The sequence below is a fragment of the Syngnathoides biaculeatus genome, chromosome 23, assembly GCF_019802595.1.
Source record: "Syngnathoides biaculeatus isolate LvHL_M chromosome 23, ASM1980259v1, whole genome shotgun sequence".
Classification (NCBI taxonomy): domain Eukaryota; kingdom Metazoa; phylum Chordata; class Actinopteri; order Syngnathiformes; family Syngnathidae; genus Syngnathoides; species Syngnathoides biaculeatus.
Genome location: NC_084662.1, coordinates 5,798,535 through 5,820,903, shown reverse-complemented (window position 1 = coordinate 5,820,903; position 22,369 = coordinate 5,798,535). Strand labels below are relative to the sequence as shown.

The 22,369-nt window shown below is 52.2% G+C and overlaps 2 protein-coding genes across 2 annotated transcripts; one reads left to right on the top strand and one right to left on the bottom strand.

Moving 5' to 3' along the window:
• Positions 1–610: 610 nt before the first annotated feature.
• Positions 611–9,885, bottom strand: LOC133496579 (filamin-A-interacting protein 1-like). Its single transcript, XM_061812334.1, has 6 exons — positions 7,799–9,885; positions 5,312–5,958; positions 4,990–5,166; positions 3,974–4,152; positions 1,363–3,889; positions 611–966 (listed from the first exon to the last, which is right to left on the bottom strand). Exons 2-6 carry the CDS (start codon positions 5,540–5,542, stop codon positions 841–843), a joined length of 3,240 nt encoding a protein of 1,079 aa, XP_061668318.1. The 5' UTR covers positions 5,543–5,958; positions 7,799–9,885; the 3' UTR covers positions 611–840.
• senp6a (SUMO specific peptidase 6a) lies at positions 7,317–21,654 on the top strand. Its single transcript, XM_061812335.1, has 23 exons — positions 7,317–7,740; positions 9,897–10,005; positions 10,082–10,145; positions 10,576–10,664; positions 11,564–11,695; positions 12,803–12,891; positions 13,147–13,205; positions 13,773–14,079; positions 14,469–14,698; positions 15,097–15,228; positions 15,300–15,333; positions 15,408–15,596; positions 16,531–16,724; positions 17,276–17,403; positions 17,466–17,582; positions 17,939–18,064; positions 18,136–18,228; positions 18,320–18,543; positions 19,278–19,357; positions 19,436–19,515; positions 19,583–19,651; positions 19,728–19,878; positions 21,355–21,654. The coding sequence occupies exons 1-23, from the start codon at positions 7,710–7,712 to the stop codon at positions 21,556–21,558; spliced, it is 2,931 nt and encodes a 976-aa protein (XP_061668319.1). The 5' UTR covers positions 7,317–7,709; the 3' UTR covers positions 21,559–21,654.
• The last annotated feature ends 715 nt before the right edge of the window (positions 21,655–22,369 follow it).

Below are 22,369 nucleotides of genomic sequence, written 5' to 3'. Positions count from 1 at the left end.
AGTGTCCTGCCAGCAATACAGCACTTCCACCTGCTTCATTGATACTCAAAGTACAGCAATAGGAAGTACTGTATGCGCTACACAAGCCAACACAAAAGAACCATTTATCATTTGGCAAGACGTGAGCTCTATCCATTATCTGAGCCGCTTATCCTCACTGGTGTAATAGATGAAACCGAGGCCACGCCCGTCGAGCCTCGCACGTGACAATCCACCGAAAACTGTGATGAGGTTTCGGGGGCTGAGGTAAAGCGTGGCAACAGTGTGGCCTGCCGCACCCCCCACCCGATTTACACTCCAGCTAAAGATGAAGAACATATAGAATTATTTTTATGTACCATAGTTTGCTAAAATTGAAGCTTTGTCATATTCAGGGTTCCCAACGAATACAAGACAAGAACTTTTTAAGGAGAAAGTTTTTATTTCTGGGGCAACGACATTTGTCGCTACCCAGTTTGTTAAAACACACGCGCTGTTCACTTCCTGGTTCTCCGCCAATCCCTATCCACTCCTCAAGGTGTACACCCACTCGTACGCTTTGGTGTTGCTCAAAACAGGAACAAATCCGCACGATTACAGTGGACCCCCGCCGTTGACGGGGGGGGGGGGATAAAGACCGAGGCTGACTGCGAATAGCAAAAATCTGTGAACAGTCACCAGTGCATTGAACGAAAGATTTGTTTAACCAAAAAAAAAAAAAAAACCCTGACTAAGCAGGGACATACCGACCAGGAAAAATCCGTGACCCACTCCACCGTTAAAGAACAATCGATGTGATGAACTCACGCAGTAGTGGAAAAAAATGTATTGCACCTCAGAGCGGCTGCCGTGGCTGCGGCCTCACGGTGCGGAAGAACCCGGGGTCGACTTTCTCAGTTCGATTTTCAGCACCGGACTCGCGCAGGGTCCTGTCCTGGTCTCATCGGCCTTTGCGGGCACAGGGATCCGAGTGGACACCCAACTGGTCTGCAGCAGGAAACACCGTTTGCTCATTTACCGTTTTTCTTAGTTCAAATGGGACCAATTTGCTTTGCTCGCAAAGCCCGATCCAATGCTCGGCCGCTTTAGTTTTGGTGTCGCTTGGAGGACAACGTAAGTTGAGTCAAAGAGGGAAACTACTTTGTGTTATTGTTACAAGTTGTTTGTTTTTTCACTCTTTTGTCACTATACAGCACGTTGCTCTCAAAAAAGAAGTAATTGTACACGGAAGTAAGTGATAAGCGTTTTTCCCCCAGTGCCGCAGTGGCGTTGGTGACTCTTACCGGTCTTTATCTTTCTTTGACTTCAAGTTTAAGCGGGCCTACGTTTGCCACATGCGAACCGGATGCAAGTGTGCGCTCAAAGCCGGCGCCGGGATCTCACCACTGATGTTGTCGGCCTGCACGTGGCGGCGGTGACGGGCGTGACGGTCAAGCTGCTGCTCATTGTGCCGGCGCCGGTCTTCCCTTCTGAGGTCCGCTGGAGGCTTTCATTGTCCCGCTTGTCGGTGGTCCTCAGGCGGATGTGAATCTTTTTGTCCTCTGTCATGATCAAGTCCTTGCTGAAATTTGGGGCCGCAGCAGTGCCGGGTCGCCGGTCGGGACCGGCAGTGACGGCGGTCCCGCAAGGAGGTTCTGGCGAAGCTGACGCCCGACCCGCCGGGCCGGTGCTGACGGTCACGATGGACAGCGGCGGGAGGCGACCGTTGTTCTCGTCGGGACTTTTTGTTCTGGAGATGGTCGTTATGGTAACGGGAGACCGGACCGGGCCGGCCACGTCACGGTATCTGCTTTGTCCGGTGACGGCGGCGGCCTTTGGGACGATGGTGATGCGAGGTTGATGAAGGCCCAGGGTCGGGATGACGGTCGTGCTTGAAAAGAAGTCTCGGGCTTGCGGGCCGGTGATCTCCACGGTGGCGGTGCTGTCGCCGGGATCGGGTGTGACCCGGATGTGAAGCGGGTGGCGTGGCTTCTGGGATATGGACACCTCAGGAGAGTGGAGCTGCGTCCTCTTTACCGGGGTCTGGCCCTCTGCCCTAGCAGACGGGTAGCATTCAAGAACTATTGGCTTTTTGAGACCACTCTGTCTTAGGTTGCTCATGAGGTGCTTCTCCTCCAGGACGGACTTGCGGATGAAATCTTCCGCAGAACCACCGGCCGAGGCATCGGTCTGCACGGCCGTGGACACGAGGCGAGCATCCGCCAGCCTCCTGGCGTTGACACCGGGTCTCAAGGTGCGGCCGTACCGTCTGCTGGCTTCTAGTTCCTGGCTGAGGTCAGCCACTTCTTGAGTGGCTCTCTTCTTCCTCTCTTTCTCCTCCAGAAATCTTTGCTGGAGGACAGAATAATCAGCCTGGAGCTGGGACAGCTGGTCCTCCTTGGGCATCAGTTGGTGAATCTTCTCCTTCAGTGCTTGAACTTGCACCTCCAGATCCCGGCTCTTGGCTTCCTCCATTTTGCAGCGTGTTCTTAGCTGGTCCTCCGGACTGGTCATTTCTCCTTTCTCCACACTTTTGCTCCTGACCGGGTGGCTTGTCTGTCTCGTCATTTCTTCCGCAAGCTTGGAGATGGAATTGGCGTTTTCTTGACCCGTCCCGAGCGTTGTCTCCAGTAGTTCGCACCCATCCTCCGTCTTCATCAAATCCCCCTTGACGACCTCCAGTCGCTCTAATTGGCTTCTGAGGTTCTCCGTTTCTAGTGTGAGTGCTTCTATTTTACCTTCCTGATTTGTCTCTAAGTTTTGCGTCACCTCCATCATCGCTTGCACCTCTCGCATGTCAGTGTTGAGCTGGCGAGATCGCTCCTGCTCGCTGATAACTTTAGCGTTCAAGTTGTCATTTTCCTCACTGGCTCTAGCCACTTTCACCTCTGTCTCCGATTTGAATCTGAGGAGTTTTTTCCTCTCATCGATCAGCGTTTCCATGACTTCGGTCACTTTACATTCCTCAGCTTTGAACTTGTGACTCAACTCTTCTTTTTTCTCCTGTTCCTGTTTCAGTCTCTCCGCCATGTTCTTTCTTTCCTCCACAAGAATGACGGTAAAAGACTTGAGCTTCGTGAGATCGTCTCTGAGGATCATTTCTGCCCTCTCCACCTTTGCTTCCAGAGACTCCAGTTCTTTGAGTCGACTTTTGAGCTTCTCCAGCTCGCCTTCCAGGTCGATTGCGCGTTGTTTTTCTTTCTCCAGCTTGGCACGAAGCTGTGAGCATTCCGTGTGGCTCTTACCGAAAACCCCCTCGAGTCTCTCCAGTTCAGCCATTCTCCTCTGCAGCTTGTCCACCTCCAGTCTCAGCTCCTTGCTAACATTCTTCTCATCTTGCAACTTCTTTCCGAGGTCCCTGCACTGAGCCTGGGTCTTAGTTATCTCTTCATCCTTGCCTTCCATCTCCAGCACCTTTTTCCGGAGAGTTTCCAGCTCAGCCACGAGGGAGGTGTTGCCAGATTCACCTTTGTTGATATCCTCCCTCAGGTCCTGCAGGTCCTTCTCTGATTGCTGCAGGTGACGGTTGCTCTCCTGGAGTTCTTCTATCTGGCCGGTGAGGCCGGCGAGCTTGAGTCGCAGCTGTCTGTTTTGGGACTCCTGGTTGGACAGTTTGGCCACCGTGGCATCCATCTCAACTTTGGAAGAAGCCATCCTGCGCTCCAGCCTGAGGACCTTCTGGCCATCCTCCTTTGCAACCTCGGTGACGTCCGCCAATCGCCGCTCTTTGTCGTGCAATTTGAGAGCGAGCTCTCGGACCTTCTGGCTCTGTAAGTCAAGTTGCTCGGTGTGCAGCTGTCGCTCATCCACCAACATAAGGGCAAAGGACTTGAGCTCGACCGACCGGGCTCGGAGCTTCTCCAGCTGCCTGCTGTGCTCTTTGTCCTTGTGGGCCTGGTAGGCCTCTTCCTGCTTCAACCGTTTTTTAAGTCTGAAAATGAGAGCCAACAGAAAGTATACAGTACCGCCAGAAACCTGCTGGCGCCATCTCCGGTCCTGTCCTCTCTGAACTCACCTCTCCCTCTCCTCTTCCAGCAGGTTGGTGAAGTCATCGCTTTTGTCGATGAAGTCCGCATGTTTGCTCTTCTCGCTGTCCAGTTCCATAACAGTGCGACGGTGACATTTCTCAGCCAGCAGAAGCTGCTCCAGCATGCGGCGATACGTCTCCCTCTGCTTGCCCTCCAGACGATCCAGCTGACCACAAACATCAGAATCTGAATCAGCTTTATCGGCCAAGTGTGTAAATACGCACAAGGAGTTTTTCTGCCCTTCAGAACAAAGAACAAGAGACATTTCTGTTTATAGGAACTATTCCTTACAGGAGTTGTGCGAGATGTAAAATCTTCTTCATTTCGAACAGGTACGAGGTACTGCAAGTGTGTCAACGTCCCGCATTGTGTTACGCTTGTACAGAGTGCCTTCACCCGTTCGCGGTTCCCGTCATAGACCGGCGCAACGAGCGCTTTAAAGTGACGAATCGTGTGATGGGCTACAAAATATATGAGCAATGCTAATACTGATTGGACCAGCAGAATGTGAGTGAGTGTCCTAAAAACGGCACAAGGCAGAAAATGGAAGATTCGCTGATCGAGAATTGAATGACTTCATTGCCAGAGGGGAAAAAAAAACCAACAACGATTGGAACGGCTGCCGGTTTTGACTTGCATTGATCTGCGGCGCTTTCCCGACGGAAGGAGCCGGAAGATCTGGGGGCCAGGATGCGGGGGATCCGAAAGGATCCTGCCCGCTCTGGACCTAGCTCGCGTTGCGTGCAAGTCCTCAATAGCGGGTGGAGCGGTGCTGACGATCCGTTCGGTGGTTGTGATTGTCCGTTGCGGTCGGAGTTTGTCCTGTTTTGTGGCGGCCCCAAACCAGACTGTGATGGAGGTACACAGTACTGATTGGATGAGCGCTGTGTGTAGAGCTGCCTCAGCGGCTCTTCCTCAGAAGACGCAAGAAGTACACATTTGGCTTCCCGTGAGAAGATGCTGACCGTCACCGTTTTTTTTTTTTTTTTTTGCGTTTGTTCACCTCTGCCATCGGCTTCTCGTACACGTCGTCCGGAGGGCGGTCTCGGCGGGGGAACATGCCGTCGTCCCTCTGTAAGGCCTGCAGGGCCTCGGCGGGAACGGACCATCCGTAACGAGACTCCAACTTCTTTGGTTTGCTTCCCTCAGACCTCAGCAGGCCGATGACGTCCTCTCTGGCCTGAGCGTGTGTGCGTGTGTGTGCGTGCGTGTATGTGACACACGCACACGCACACACGCACACGCACACACGCACACGCACACAGTTTGATTTTTTTTTTTGATCCAGTCAAGTTTGCAGTTTGATTCTTCCCGACTAGTCCCACCTGTACTTCACCTTCCATGATTCCCAGCAGCTGGAGCAAATCCTTCTTGGACAAGTCGACTTTTGGACTTTCCCGCTCCAACTTTCTGTTCTTCTCCTCTCGCTGGACTTTGGCCTTCCTCTTCCTTGGAGACTCTGCCGAGGTTTCCTCTTCCCGGCTCGCAGACCCTTTAGATTTTGGCTTCTTGCGTCCGTCATCTTGCTTCTCTGTGGTGCGCTTCCTCGATGTCATGCCGACCTGCTGTATGAAGAATCACAAATACATCAGTAAGTCTTCGGCCGGCGGTACGACAACGTAGGCGGCGTCGTGAGTGATCCTGGGAGTCTGGGCGTCGGGGGCTCGTGCTGATGTTGTAGATAAAAGCGGACGGTGACTCAGATTTCGAGAATCTTGCTGGTGGAGCGGCAGCAACCGTGTTGGATATTAATAACTGCTTGGGGGCACTTCTGAAGAGGAGCTCTGCTTGTTTTCGTTTGTCCATCTCGTTCCCCCACGCCAAAGACGCTTGCCGTTTCTGCGAGGATGCAGCCCGCCAGTGGTCCCGTCGCGTTCACGTCAAAGGGAAATTCCCATCAGGGCCGCCGGCAAAAGTACTTCCGCTCTGCCGCGGCCGGACTGGGGTATCGCCGGCGGGCTGCTGGGCCGCTCTGCCCCAAAACGAAGAAGCAAATGAAAGGGAAAGCGGGAAAACGTCAAACTGGGGGCGCCTGCAGCCGCGCAGAAAAAAACAAAAACAAAACATTGCCCCGATGGGTTTTCAAAATGGTACACGTCGTGAATCGAAAACAGGTGGCTTTCATCTGCTTCTGTTACGATTAATCACCTGAAAACCTGATTGGCAGTAGATTGCCTCTTAGGGTATTTAGCACAGTTTATACCGCTGTGCCACGAGTTGATATTTGTAAAAGTGCAATTTTTGTCCGTTCCTTTCTATTGTTTGATCTGATACAGCCGCGTTGAGAGGAACCAGATGAGGTGGCGGCGATGCATCCGATCCGGATGTTCCCCGGTAAAGCGTTCCGGGCACGTGCTCCCGGGGACGACCCAGGCCATACGTCTCTCGGGAAGAGCTGGATGAAGTGGCTGGGGAAAGGGAAGTCCGGGCATCCCCGCTAAAGCCGCTCCCGCCGTGACCCGACCCGTAAAAGCCATGAAAGATAGATGGACGGTTCTGATGTATTTTATTCATGGCTCGGTATTACAACGGTTCAGTACTCCTAAATATGGAATTACTTCCATCGTCTTCATCTCCTCTTTGTTGGTCTGCCAGAGGACAAACTAGTCAGTTAACTCTCGAACGTTCACGTTTGTCGATGTCTTGTTTGTGGTCGCATGTCAAATGTGTGCAAGTTGCTCTCCGGGTCAAAGTAGCGAAAGGAAGTCCAAACAACTCCTCAAGTATCAGAAGTCACGCAGCATTTGGCAACATTTAAGAAAGCCTTTCCTGTCATCGGCGTCTACGTGCTTGTGGACCCCTACAGGCAGAATGTGCAAAGTGCATGTTGATGATGACTTTAATAGTCTCCATTGAGCTGTTTTCATGATGGAGGGTTGCCAGGCAACAAGCGGGCCGCAGAATGTTTTAAGGAGAAAACATGTGTATACATTTTGTATCAGGAACATGAATAATTATTCATTGATGATCAATTGTGTTTATCGTCAAGTATGTTTCAAGTCTATTTCACCAGCCATTTCTCCATTTTCCATGGCGTCCGTTTCATCGGGGAGCTGGAGAAAACTCCAGCTGACTTTCAGGGAGAGGCGGGCTACACCTTGGAATCGAAACAGATATGTATTCGGAGCACATTTCAAAAGAACAAGTGACCCTGTTTCCATTAGTCTCGAATGAAGCTAACGGGTTTCGTTTTGGTTTTCTTTCTCTCAGCGCAGAGCACATTGACATCAGCTCCGAGAAACGTCAAGTTCCGACAAACGTTAAGAAGTCAGAAAAGGAAGTAGGCCTTCGTGGATTTTGACACGTGGGCAAAAAAAAAAAAAAGAGCCCGACTCCTTCGAACCCAAGTACAGACCCCACCCCGCTCTCTAACCCTCGATAAATTGCCCGGACGTGAGTTTGTTTATTTGGATGTTCTGGCGACCAGTTCAGGGTGTTCCCTGCTTCTCGCCTGAAGATAGCTGGGATAGCGAGCCTGCTGAACATTCATTCATTCATTCCTCTTCGGTTCCGGTCATTAGGGTCGCGGGCCCGGTGAAGATAAGCAGAACAACGCAAACACACGTTTCCGCGGACCTAAATCCCAACTCATCGGGCTTTTATTGTGAAAGCAAAGTGTTTGTTTTCCGGTGATGGGGGGGCCTTTCCGTCACTAACTTGTTTAGCGCATCCAGCCTTCCTTGAAAACAGAATCATCTGAAGCTCGAAGAACATGGACTAAACATGGCCCACAATACAGGCCAGTTCTTACAAGGTAAGGTGGGACCCAATTGAATCGTCACATTCCCGCTTGATGCGAAGACAAGTCTCACCGCTCGCAGTCGCTGTGACCGAATCGGTCCAAAATCGATGCGGCGAAGTGGCCACCGTTAGCTCTGCTTGTCGGGCTGCACCACAAAGATCCAAACCCGACCGAGTGCTTCGGCCCAGCTGCGCCAAACATGGCCGGGCCCGCTCCGACGGATGGCCGGGACCAGTGCGAGCTAGCGAGCTAGCGAGTGGAAACTAGCAGCGCTTACTTCGCAGGGTTCGCAGGGCACTACTAGCTGGACGTAAGATAGGATTTGACGCGGCCTTGCTCGGTGGCCACGTTTTTAGGGATCACGCTGAGATTCAGACGCCCCGAAAAAACCAAATGAATTAAAATATTTCCAATTAATTCCTTTGAAAAATGGAGCCGCTCGCCTCTTGGCTAATTAGCACGAAAGTTGACCTGGACGTGTGCAACTGCTAACTTCAAATACTCGTCCAAAAAGCTTCCAATAACATCATTTTCGAGTCGTCTGTGTCACTGGCAGACCTGGTCGTCCATGGATGTCTTTATTGAGTCTGCATTGTGACCCCCCCCCCCCCCCCAACTCCAATTATATTTATATATTTAAAACAAAAACCAGCCAATACATGTAATTTGGAGGAGTTTAAATTATCAACAGTTGCTAATAGGATCAATGATGAGTATTGTAACGAGGTGAAGAAACTGGTCCAAGCGGGTTGAAAAAGCTAGCGGAAGGTGTTTGGTGTGTTATGTGACAGATGAAGAGCAAAGTTGATCAAGCAGTGTGGGGAGGCCGAAACAACAGGAAGTAGAAAGGAAGATGTTGAGGTTTTCGCTCAGCGTGAGCACGTTGCTCATCAGAGGGACAGCCAAAGTTGGATCTTTTCCAGACGACGTTCCAGAGAACAGAGTTGGATGGTTTGGACATGTCCGGAGGCGAGACAGTGAATTTGTCGGTAGAAAGCTGCTCAGGACGGAGCCGAGGGAGAGGAAGACCCAAGGGAAGGTCGGCGGATGTTGTGGGGGAAGACATGAGGGCGCTCGGTTTTGGAGAGGACGATGCGAGAGACTTAGTTAGTCCGACTCCCCACGTCGCGCAGCTTCTGCTTGTGTCGCAGGGGTGACCTTTAGTCACAACCCCGCAAAGGGTGCAGTCCTGGGGTGACGGGAGGGTTACTTGTGCATGAAATGAAACTTTTTGCATTTTTCCCCAAATGTCATAAAAGCTCTTAGGCTCAACACTATAAAAGTCTCCAGGCCACAGTCGTGTGTGTGTGATTAGGCCACATCATCACGTGTTTGAGTCTCAACTTTTAGCGAGTCCTTGTCACTGGGACTAAGCCGATTGGCTTCAACAACGTGGGCCCAATCGAAGTGACCTACTCGTGAATCAGAGCAGGCCTTAACGACTCTGGATGAAACTTGTAAGTGCAAGTTGTTTTTGTTTCTTCCATACAAATATTCTGATCGCATTTTAGCATGCGATGTTTCGGGAGGAAATTTGTTGTCTTCAGCATTCAGTTTGGTGTCGAGCAGCATCGGGTCTTGTCCTCCCCGCAGTCACAAAAAGCCGGTGAGCGGCGGGCGTACGGCAGATGGAAGCGTTTTACGGAACGGCGGTAACCCAAACCGCTAACGTGGTTCACAATGGACGCGCTCAAATCGAGCTTTTGGGTTTTGACGCAGGTCATTTTAATTGGCCGACGTGGGTAATGTCGCATCCCGTTAGCCGCTGTCCAGGTGGCGAACGGCAAACTCTTTAAGTTGATGAAGTGGAAGAATAGCAGATGACGAAAAATCCAGAGTCTGACCAGTCCCAAACGAAGACTTTGGGGAGTCGGCTCTGAGGAAAGACGGAGACCCTCAGAAATTGATCTCGACCGAGACGTTCCAAAATGAGTCTTGAGACCAGTCTCAAGTTTTTACACGATTGATAAGTATGCTCTTATTAAATTAACAGGAGGTCCGTCCGGCGTCGGAATCCAGACTTTTTACGCTTTCTAATCTTCATTTCATCCCAATTTCTTTATTTATTATTGGCCATTAGAGAGTACGAGAGTATTGTTTGTTTGCTCCAATTCAAAACTAAAAATGCAAAATTAACATATGTATCTACGTATATAATTGATGTGAAGCTCTGGAAAGATCCGAGGCTCGTCCGGATGGCGGCTACAAGCACAAGTGGAGCGTCCCGGCGTGCGCCGCCCAGGACGACGACGACGACGAGGAGGAGGACGAAGACAAGTAAGCGTCCTCGCTGGCGTCTTCGCCGGCTCTGGTGCCCTTTTCGGAAGGTTCATACGCTGGCCTTCTTCCTCAGCTCCAGCCCGATGACCACAGAGGAGACGGACAAGCAAGCGTCCGCGTCCTTGGATCGAAATAAGGTAAAAGCATCTCTGAACAAGTTGAGCCAAGTTGCTAAAATTCTGTGTTTGCGCTTGGATTTCCCACCTGAAGTTGTGGACCGCGATTGTTCGCTAAAATCTCTTTGTAGTGATTTGGGACAAGGAAATAATTCAGCCATTGTGAATGCAGTCACTCGTTCTTCGGTGTTAAATCTGTCGAAATGAAAAAAGCATTGGCCCGCTTCTCCGATTCGTTTTTTTCCGACGTATACTTTGGACGAGCCAATCCCGGATGTGCGGGTTTCTGATCCTGCCGTGTCCAGATTGGCTTCTTCAGCTCCCTCGTAAGAGCGACCAATTGGCTGATGGCTGTGTGTGGCGCATTTGATTTGATTTTGTAACGAGTTTTTTACTGCTGTTCTTTTCTTTTGTTTGGCACTCGCCACATCTGCTCCGTGTTGGCACCCAGGCTCCCTCTTTGCGGCACTTGACCTCCGTCGACCCCCTGAGGACGTACGAAAAGCGCTCAAGCAATCTCGTGAGGCACGCAAGGTTCAGGTATGTCCTCCAAACTCAACGAACGTTCTGATCCTACTGAAGGAACTCGAGGTTGCATTCTTCAAAACGATGGTTCAGGTATTATTTTGTCTAATTGGGGTTGCATCCCCACACGCTACTGTAGTATGCACGCACGTACGTATACCTTGAAAAGACTGGACTGGCGACTGCCGCGGGTGTCAGCAACTGAGACGCCATCTTTGGCTGGCACTCAACTGGTTAATGCCCGGATCTGACTACAGGGTCTTTTTCCCGATCGAACTGCGTCCGACCGCCGCCATCAAATCTCGCTGTATCTCGGTCCGACACCAGCCACGCAAACGCCACGTGTGATCCGATAGGGCAAATCCAACAGTGTTGAGGAGGCGTCAGCCTTTCACCACAATCGGGCGTTGTTGCTCGTATGTCCCACCCGCCGGAAGGAAATCAAGCGCACCACCGGTGGATTGTGTCACACTCCGAGAAGTTTTGGAAGTCATCACGAATATCAGAATCCGCTTTCTTGGCCAAGTCTTTCAAAACACACCGGGAATTTTTCTCCAGCCGTCGGTGCTGTATCTTATCTATCAATATCGAGCCTTTCCTAACACTGCATATTATAAAAGCTGTACGATTATTGGACCAAAATCGGCTCAAAACTCAAGGCTGTGGAAAACTTAGATCGGGACATCCCTAATGGGAATCGGAACTTCCTGGAGCTACTCAGATGAATGGTCGCAGGTTTACTTGCGAGCAGCTGGCGTCACACCACCTTGTCGGCACAGCGGCTGTCGAGGCGAAAACCCTGAGCGTAGCCGTTCCCTCACCTTTCCACGTGGAAGGTTTTCTTTGCTCGTCGTGCCGGAAAGCGGGCCCGTAAGGCCCGAGCTCACGTTTGGCCGCCATTTGTCTCTTTGCAGTTTAGCTCCGCCCTCAGCCGGCGCCTGCAACTACTTGAGCGTAAGCCCCTCCCCTCCGCAAGGACTGGTCCTGCAGGGGCGCCATTTTCAGCATGCGCAGATCTCCTCCGCCTTCAGGAAGCCGGTCCAAAGGTGAGCTGGCCCGCTTCGCTTCCTGCCCATGTTTGAGATTGGAACATCGCTGTGAGGATGAGGAGGAACGCGAGAGAGAAAGAAATGAATTCATTAACGTCTTTTGTGGTCCCCTGGAGTCATGTTACGCCTTCCGGGCACGGCGGGGCGCGAACTTGCACGATAACGCGGCAAAGTCACGGCGCAATGACGGCCGGAGGAGCGACGGCTTCCTTTTTCAAAAATGAAAAACCTTTTCAATTTCCACTTCGGAACGGACCCGCACCCGACCGTGGCTTACACCGACGCGGTCGACCGCGAGCTGCGCTGATGGAGGCTTAGCCGTCGTTCGCGTGTCACGCTACGCGCAAGATTAAAAAAAAAAAAAAAAAAAAGAGAGAGAAAAATCAAACATGCTGTTACCGTGTGTGAGTGACAATTAGTGAATTTGAGGCTCTGTGCGCTGTGATTGTGTCGCTAAAGCGCCGAGTGCGGTAAGTGCACTCGTTTTAGCGTTTACCGCGTTTAGAGGCTGAGCTTCTATATTTATATTTTGTCCAGTCGCACAAAACGGATGGCGTAAACTCGTACACCACCGGATCCTTCCACCGGAAATGCTGAATGCGTTCAGGTTCATTACAGGAAGAAATACATTGGCCTTTAATATTTGGGAACTCGACACCGAAGGCGAGTAGAAGCCACATTTATTTGGGAAGTCAGCGGCAAAACATTTTGGCTTGATGCCCTTTCATGTTCAATCGCGTTTCTTCCCCTCCGTTATTGTCTTTGCAATCAAGTGATGACTTCAAAATGAAGATTAGATCAAAACTGCATTTCAAATCTTCCATGTACACAAAGAAAGTGAGACTGATCTTTTAGTGTGTGCACTTGTTATGCCGGTTGTGGCTATGCTTCTCATAGTCTTTATAGCCCAGATTGTTGTTTGTTCAAATATCATCAATTCGTGTGTCCTGAAAAAACGAAGAAAATACCACAAAAATTGGGCACATTTTGATTTGAAGAGAGTTAATTAATGTGGGTGGAGCCTAATCACGACGCTGCTCATTGGGTGAACTGCAGGGCCAATGAGAAGCTCCCAGCCATGCACATGTTGTTGTCCATCCGCAGAAACGATTTGAGCGGGGGCGGCGGCGGCGGCGGCGAGCTGGCGGCGGCGGAAGTGGACAACATCGTGCTGACGTGCTGCGGTGCGCCAGGTTGGTTTGCGGCGCCCGCTTGACTTTTGCAATGGTGCGGGTGCGGGCAAGGGGGTCCGAATACTTTCCGTACCTGCTGTATATCGTTTAAGATGCGTTCAGGTTCAAATGTTTGCACAAATCAATACAATTGGTCACGCTCAGAAAATGGCTGGCTCCCTTTTGATTCTGAATCCTTACTGACTCAACAAACGAGCCGATTTGTTTGAATCTGGCTTCCCCGTACTCAGCGGCCGTCCGTCTGTGTGGTTTCAGACGACGGCGACGGCTCCAACGTCAAGCGTCTCGTCCATTACAAGAGGACGGCGGCGGAGGTGAGCTCCGGCTCTCTGAAGTGGCGGTGGGGGCACGCTCTTCCTCTTCTCCTTGGGCGTCCCTCTCGCTTTCACGTCTTAATTTTATTTGATAGTTTTACGAAAAAGAAAGATCCACCTCGTCCCGTTCCTTTGCTTATTCTTTCTGCTCCTTCAGTTTGTCTTATTTCAGTGAAATAATTTTTGGTACCTTTTTCCTTTTGTTTATTCCTCCTTTGTCCTCTTCATTTTCTTTTTCTTCTCGTCCGCCACTTTGTCCTCTCCTTTTTATATTTGTTTTTCTAAAAAAAAAAAAAAAGACAAGAAAATTCTAATCTTTGGACGGCCGCAAGGCTCCTGGTATTGTTGGCATTTTGTCAAAAACAATTTTTCTTCTTCCGAGCGTTGTCAACCATTTTGGTGTTTTTGTTTTTTTTTTTTTTCTCTGTCCCTATTTGCGGGGCCAAGTGCAAGGTAGGAAGAAAAAGCCAAGTGTCAGCTTTTCAATATTCTCATTGGCAAGGCCAAGATGGGCGTCCACGGGAGACTCCTCCTCCTCCTCCTTGTCTTTTTCTTGTTCCCGCTCAGACCGCGACAGTCTACCAGACGGTGTGCGGCAAGTGCAGTAATCCCTGCGAGGACGTCAGCGAGTGCGACCGCTGCGGTAACCGGCCGGCGTGTCTCTCGCCCCGAGCCCCCCTCCGACCTCAGCCCTGCACCCTGCAGAGCTTCTGCAAGTCCGCCCCCCCCCGCGGGGAGGCTTCGCCCGCCGGGCCGGCCGGCGTCAATGGCCGATCTCCTCCGCTGGCCGGCGCCTCTTGCTGCTACGGCACCCGAAAGTCGCCGAGGGGGAGGCGGAAGACGTCGGCCCGGCTGCACCAGCTCGACCACCCCAGTGAGTCTTCGGCCGCGTTCCTAAATACGCCCGATCCGCCGAGATTAGCCAAAAGCGCGACGGGAAAATGCCGAGCGTGGTCGGACGGCGAGAGTTCACCAAAATATCCGCTGTTGTGAGTGAATGATTGTAAATAGAGCGACGTGAATCACACAAATGGGGGGAAAAAAAAGTGTTTCGCAGTAGGATGGCTCCTGTGCTTTAGTTATCAATGAATTGAGCTTTTTTGTGAACGTATTTGTTCTGGAAGAATGCACGGGCCAGTCCCGAGACCGGATAAACGCGAGGGTTATATCGGGAAACTTTGCCGAGGCGGAAGGGGGGTCCTGATCAAAGAGCAGGAAGGAAGAGAACATTGCCGCTCAAAAAGCGTGCGCCGATTTCCCCAGTCGTCTTATCCAGCGACGACGACGACGACGGTTCGGGAAACGTGGGCCGACTGGACAGTGTGTCGCCGCAGCCCGCGGACTCTGCGCACTCGTCGCCGGCGCCCTGCGGCGGTCGAGTGGAGGCGGCGGTGAAAAGCGGCGGCGAGCAGGAGGAGCTGAGCCCGGACTTCTTCTTTGATGACGTCAACACGAAGATGTCCATACCTCGCCGAACCAGGATGAAGGACCAGGTGGCTTTCATTTCTTTTTCACATTCATACGTCACGAGAAAGGCAAAGCCTCCCGGGTCAATGGGAACTTCTGTACCGTACAGCCAATTTTGCACTGCTGTTGCCATCTGGAACGAGTGGAGGTTACGCAACGTCATTCAGTCGGGCAAAAGAACGACAAACCCAGTCCGAGTGCGACCTTTACGCAACAATCCGTTCGGCGAAGGATTTCCCTCTGATTCTCGTTGACCGACTGAGGAATTTGCTACCGTATTACAAATGACGATCTGTTTATTGTTCCCGCAAAACGCAAATAGCTGAATTTGTGAATAGGGAACCTCGAGTAGGGAGGGATTGACTGCAAAAAGGTTTTCATTCCATCTGTGCCAGTCAAGCTTTTTTTCCGGAACTTCCTTTAGTTCGGAAAGCAGCCGAGGTCTCCTCGAAGCAAGCGCTCCAAAGTGGAGTCGGGCAAGTGCGGCAGCATCATCCTGCACTGTCGGAGCGTCCGCGTGGGAACGCTGCGCAGGATGGTGACCAAACCCGTGGTGGTGAGTGAGTCCTTTCTACTTTTCAATCGTCAACCTCTCGCGGACGCTTTCATCGTCCGGCCATTTTGCAGTTTTCCGTGGAGTTCATCCATCTGGAAACCGAAGGTAAGTCTCGCACTCCCCGCCGCCCGTCGTCCGACCGCTCCCGACCGCCGGGTGTCTTTGCCGCGCCGTGCCAGGGCCGGCGCTAAACACGGTGGAGAAGGTGTCTCTGCGGGCCTCGGAGCTCATCAGCTGCGAGTGGTGCAGCGTCCGCAAGCTGCCCGTCTTGTTCTTCCAGACCACGCCCGACGAGTGTGTCCGTCTCCGCTCGCAGCTCGACATGAAGCAGGAAGACGGCGGACAGTGGTACGACTGCGCGGGGCAACGTGAGTACGTCCGGTCGTCTGGCTCGTGTGACGCTCGGTCTTCACCTTTCGCTGCCGGGGGCTGTAACGACGCGAGGGCGATGTTGGCTCGTTTAGAACGACATCGGTGGATTGAAATAAGTTCAAGAACTTTTTTTTCCAAAATTCCAGCCAGTGCGACTGTGTGACGTGGACACAGGGCAGTGCTGGGGAAATTTCCTAAATTTCTTGTCACGGTATCGGGTGAAATAAATCTCCGGCGTGTCCTGGGTCATCCCCGGCACTGCAGTTTGTGGTCGCCGGGTTAAGCGGAGCAGCAACGAGGGCACGCGCTCTGCTCACCGATCAGGGTGTCGCAGCAACGTCGTTGCTCAGTGCTTGGGACCAACCGTTGGACCGCGTAGGCCGTGTCACGCTGTGCTGTAAACAAACAATTTCAGATACGCCAGGCTTTATGCGCTGTGCTCACGAGTCGTCCCAGACGTCACGTCGGCAGCGGTTGACGGATGTCACACTCCACCGAATAACCGCGCCCGAACGAAGACGCGCAACTCAAATGGTCGACCTCTTAACGCCCCGGCTGCAATATGTAGGTCCGCTTCAAATCGCGCTAGATTCGTGTGGTGTGACTTCGCCAGAACTGGAATCAAATGCAGACACCAAGCATGTGCATTTTTTTTTTTTTTTTTTTTTTTTTATTGAGAAGCCGTGAAACACGATCAAATCTAGGAACGGGCACACAACAAAGGTACAATAAACTCACCACTTCCCTCATTCGTACGCCATCTGCTGTCTTCAGTAAAGCTTCGGGAGCTTTAATGTCCATTCAATTGAGCGTCCCTTGCGTGTGTGTGCAACTGAGTTTTGTAGTTGCTTAAGCGTGACACCCGCATTCTGAAAGGTTTCCGGTTTGGAGGGAATGCGGGTGCTAAATGAGTTGTTGACGCGTTCCCAGAGTCGGACGAGAAGTACATCGTGCTGATCTTCACGGACGGCCTGGACATGAAGGAGCAGATGATCCTGGAGGACATCTTGAGCGAGATCGGCCAGAACAACAACATTAGCAACTTTCCCGCCAAGTTGGCCTTCGACGAGGCCAACACGCGTCTGGTGAACTTCAACAAGGCCACCAAGCAGAAGCAGGACAAGGTACTTTTAGCATTTCCGTGCGCCCACGCACTAACTCCCGGTTGGAGATGTTTGCCCTTCAGGGGAAATTTCAGAAAGCTTCAACCAACGCAGTGTAACCTTCACAGCCGAAGTGAAAGTTGCAATATTTCCAGGGATGTCCACGTAGATGCCTTTCTGTCACCCTTGCGATCGCTCCCTGCTTCTGGCGCTACGCGAAAGTCAGCGACCAGTCCCTATTTTATTTGAGACCTTGCAATTCTGATGATCGCTTGTTGAGAGTGGTCTCGGTTTCAAGATGTGAAAATGTCACTTATCGATCCGTTCATTTGGGAATTTGGAAGTGGACGGCCCCAAACGTTTTGTCTCCGTATTGACCATTTTCCTGGCCTGACCGATGGTCCTGGCAGCGTCGTCAAAAGCTTTATTTGAGGGGGTCTCAAACTCCAATTTCCTGAACCGAGGGATTACTGTCGCCGAAGTACACAAATGTCATGTGGTTTCTGCTTGTATGAAATTGTTGCCCGTTGCATGTGCAGCAGAGCGGTTAGTAGTTGTCGTGGTGTGTGCAGTTGAAGGGCGTCCCCGTCTCGTCTCGGCGCTCGCCGCTCGGCGCCGCCTTCGACCCTCCGAGCGTCTTCGAGCGCGACCGGCAGGACGTGGCCGACCTGCAGCCGCCCTTCAGCGGCCCGGTGGTCAAGTGAGCGAGGCCCACCCGCCGCTTGGGCTGCGTCCTTTTGCTGATGCGTGCTTGTCTTCCAGGCTGATGGTGTATCCGCCCCCTCCGGCCAAAGGCGGCATCTTAGTCACCAACGAGGACCTCCACTGCCTTCATGACGGAGAATTCCTTAATGACGTTATCATAGATTTTTATTTAAAGTGAGTATGCTTCTCCTTGGGCATTTCTTGGGAATTGCTTTCTCGGAAACGCGCGGTGCAATTGAAAAGGTTGGGCTACTTCAGGACATCGTCATTGCCCCAGTTTGACACGATTCCCAAATTTCAGTTGCTTGACCCGCGAGCTTCTGCTCCTTTCACACTTGAAAGCAGTCCGAGTTCCAAATGTTCGACTCATTGAAGCCATTGATCCTAATCCCAGATTTTCACGGCCAAATTAAGAAATATTTTGAGCCGCCTCAACTTTTAAGTCTCACGTCACGTCGTAAACCACCGACATCCCATTTCGGCAGAAATGGAAGCGCATTTGCAATCTTGTACGTTTCTACTGTGTGCAGATATTTAGTTCTGGAGAAACTCAAGAAAGAGGACGCCCAAAGAATCCACGTGTTTAGCTCCTTCTTCTACAGGCGTCTCACCCAAAGGGAGAAGGGGAGCGCTCCCGACAGAAGCAACAACCTTCCGTCAGTATCGTCGTGGCGTCGTCCGTGCGCTCTCTCGTTTTTCCTCATCTCTGGACCGCTTGCGCGTGCAGGATCCCCAAACGCAAGCACAACAGGGTGAAGACCTGGACGCGGCACGTGGATCTGTTTGACAAGGACTTCATCTTCGTTCCCATCAACGAGTCGTGAGTTCCGGCCTCCGGACCGGGAGCGAGCGAGGGTGGGTGATGTTCGCACCGTCGCCCCGGCGCTGACTTTGGCTCTCCTCTGCCACAGGGCCCACTGGTACCTGGCGGTCATCTGCTTCCCGGGCGGCGACCCGTCGTCGGACGAGCTGCCGGACCACTGCCGCCCGCTGTCCCCGGACACGGACGTGCTGGACGCGCCCCCGCGGGACTCCGCCTCCCCCGGGGATACCCCTCCGCGGGACCCCCTCTCTGAGCAGCACACGCCGACACGCGACTCCACCGCCAGGGGGCGCCCTCAGATCCACTACCCCAGTCAGTCCACCGGGTCGATTCCGGCCTCGGAAATGCCGCCCGGTTGTCGTTTGTTCCTGGCCGATCGCTGCCAAAAGATTTTGATGGAATGTCCCAGTCGTTGTAGTTCTTGGGCCACACTTTAAACTCAAGCAGGCCAGATGGCTTGACGACTATCACAAATGTTTTCCCGTGGCTTTGGATCAAATTATTCCAAGCACATTCTGAAAGTATTGCATTATCATCTGGCTGCAAATACTAGTAGCAATCTAAAATGGGGTTCGTCATCAAAAATGATTGCAGTTGATCCATATACTGCATGTACCTGAAAGATGACAAAGTTGTGCTTGAGAAGTCACATACAAAGAAAAGGCGGAACCGGTGCAGGTGTGCCCCTGCCTTGTAAAAAATGTCTACATTCAAATACATGCAGATCATTTTTTTCCACCAAAGTTTTCTATGAGGTAGGCGTGCTTCGCTTCCGGCATTTTTGAGCCTTCACAGGTGCGTTCGTTAGTCGCAGTCGTCACGGCGGTTGAACACCGGTGGGCAAAAGAATCAGAATGGGCTTCATTGGAGCCACCCCCTGGCCCGCGAGCCATACTTCCGACACCCCGCGATCGAACTCTCGCGGACGCAAGTCGAAGTCGCCGATCCGAGCACGTGCAGCATTTTGGCAGATGACGCTGGTCCCGTCGCCCGTGTGACACACGTCGGCTTTGTCACGGTCCGCTGACTTTGTTTTGATGTCGTAGGCGAGTTGCACAGAATCAGCACGTGCTACGCCGACGACGACGACAACACTTTGACGTCTGACGAGCAGAGCTCCAATCAGGTACTCAATTTCGCCGTCTCCTCTGCGCAACCCCCGGCGGGGCGGGGGCCGGATCTCGGTAACGTTGTGACCGCGCAGGACGACTGCAGCGACGACGGCGCTTCGGACTCTGGCTCCGACGCGTCGTCCCGGGGCTGCAAACCCGACCGGCGGAAACAGTAAGCGGGGCGGGGGCGGGGCGGGTCGGCCCGCCGACGGCGCAACTGTGACGCTTGTCGTCTGCAGGTCTTGCATCCTGATCATGGACTCCCTGCGCGGTCCCGCCAGGTCCACGGTGGTCAAAACTCTGAGAGAGTGAGTAGGCCGGCGAGCGTAAGACGTGAGACGGGTCTGATGTTCTGAGTGGTGCCTGGGTGTGCGCTGGTTTTAGGTACCTGGAGGTGGAGTGGGAGGTGCGCAAAGGCAGCCAGCGAATGTTTGGGAAAAACCTGATGAAAGGCTCCAGTCCTCGCGTGCCTCAGCAGGACAACTTCAGTGACTGCGGGATTTATGTCCTGCAGTACGTGGAGAGCTTCTTCGAGGTGAAAGCTTCCTGCCCCTTGAGTTCAAAACAAACCAAACCAAACCAAAAAAAAAAAAAAAAGTCTGCTCGAAATCCTTGGGAGACATTGGAAAGCCACGAAGGATTTTGAACGCAGCAAAGGTGCTCATTCCATTATTCCCCACTCACCAGTCACTCGAAATTCCAGCAGGTTTTCCTAAAACGAAGCGACTCAATTCTGATTTCTGATCCGGTTGGGCTTTGCATTTCAACCTGAGTACAAAACACCAAGAATGTAGAAAACCTGATCACGGTTTCTGGTTTTTGTGTGCTGGGGGAGTGGACGCCTTGACTCAGATCTGAATTGAAGCGACGTCCCGTTCTTCTTCCACAGGGTTCAAAATGACATTTGGTCCCCTCTTCTGGGGAGGCTTTCCATGGGGTTTAGAAGCTTGTTTCCGGAAATGCATGGCCAATTTCCAAAACTGTATTTTTGAGGTCACGCACCTCCGTCGAACCACAACGGCCGGCTCTCGGTCTGCGCTGGGTTGAGGTCGGAACTCCCTGCAAGCCGATCAGGTTCATCCACATCAAGCGCTCTCTTCCGTGTTTGTGCCCCGATGGATATTCCACTCCCACAAAGTCGCAAACGTCCAAATACACGAATAGAGGAACGCTGAATGCGTCAGCATACCGAGACATCTTGGAGTGGTAGTTTGGGGATAACCCTTTCTTGTTCCAACATGTCTGTGTACCAGTGCACAAAGCAAGGTCCAGACAGACACGGATGAGAGAATTTGGTGCGGGTGAACAAGAAAGAGTCCCGACCTCAACTCGATTACAAGACCGACCGACCGACCGCCCTCTGGGCTGCCTTGGAGCGGACGGTGAGCCGAGCCTTCCGGTCCGACGTCGGTGTGCGACCTCACAACCACAACAAACAAAATTGTCCCTTGTTGAAAGCCTTCCCCCAAGCATTGAAGCGGTGGACCAGCATCCTTTTCACCCGTATGGGATATCACTTCAGATCATATGTGAGTCCCAGGCAGCTGAGCCAATACTCTTTTACTATCGTGCTTCTCCTCAACAGTTTTTGGTTTTTTGTTTTTTGGTCTGCTATTGCCGGAAGCTCATCTGATTGGCTGAGTTTCAGATTAAAATATCCACCGATAAGAACACGTGGGCCGGATTTCCAAGGGAGGGCTTTCCAAAGTCAAAATGAGTGCAAGGTTTCAAACGGTCCCGCTTGTCAGGAACTATCTAGGAGGTCCGTCCACCCTCGACTCAACGTTGTGCCAGACTTTTTCTTTTTGTTGTCGTCATTTTGGGACAGTCTAATCACGTCTCTTCTACTTGGATTTTTTTTTTGCGGGGAGGAGCGGCACGCCCGATGATCTTTTCCACCCGCGCTTGGGAATTTCTCTCTTGGCGTATTGAGGAATATTTGAAGCGCTTTTGACTTTTCATCACTCAGTGCTTTCCGATCCCGACTTTTCCTGTGTTGTGTTGCGCGCAGAATCCCATCCCAAACTTCCAGCTGCCCCTCAACCTGTCCGAGTGGTTCCCTCAGCAGAGGATGAAGAGCAAACGGCAGGAAATCAGGAGCTTGATCCTGCACATCCAAGCGAGACAGGAAGCCCACAAGAACCGTCCCGAGCGGCCGGAGGCCTCGTCCGCTTCCTCGGAAGAGCCGGCGATCGAAGAGACGCGCGACCTTTGAACTTGGATTGTGTTTCTCTCCTTTGCGTCCTGATCCGCCTCCACCGGCACCTTTAACTTCATATGAATTAAAGTCACGTGTATGTTCCTAAGGCAACAACTCCTTGCACACGTTCCTTCCACCAGGGGGTGCTAAACGGGAGTGCCGGTGGGTGGTCACGTTCAAATTGCAAGAAACTTAACAGTGCGCGTTTATATATTTATATGTCGTGGGGCCGGGCCTTTGGTCAGACGGGCGCCGTTTTAAACGCAGCCTAAATTGATTCCAAGGTACTTCAACGTGCGTCTCCCGTACAGATGGTCACGGTACACGTGGGCCCTTGTGCTACAAATATCTCTGGCATCAAAAGGATTCATTGCATTAGTTCTGTGTATTTTTCAGTACGTTCCTTTAGTCTATCGGAAAGCCTGACCGGGAAGTAACATTGCAAATGAGCCCGAGCCAGATGAGTCGCATATTCCAAAGGCGACGCTCCGTCCGTTATTATGGGGCAGCTGCACAGCGTTGGCCTCACAGTTCTGAGGACCGGAGTTCAAATCCTGGCCCCTCCTGGGCGGAGTTTGCCTATGTGGCTTTTCTCCGGGTGGGCACCCCGCTTTCCTCCCGCCCGCATCCCCAAAACGTGCAACATTAATGTGCCCCGTCGGTGTGATTGCGAGCGCCGCTGTTGTCTGTCTCCACGTGCCCTGCGATTGACCGGCGACCGGTTCAGGGTGTACCCCGCCTCCGGCCCGATGACACCTGGGATAGGCTCCTGTGATCCCCGTGAGGATAAGCAGCTAAGAAAATGGATGATTATGATGGGCCGCCG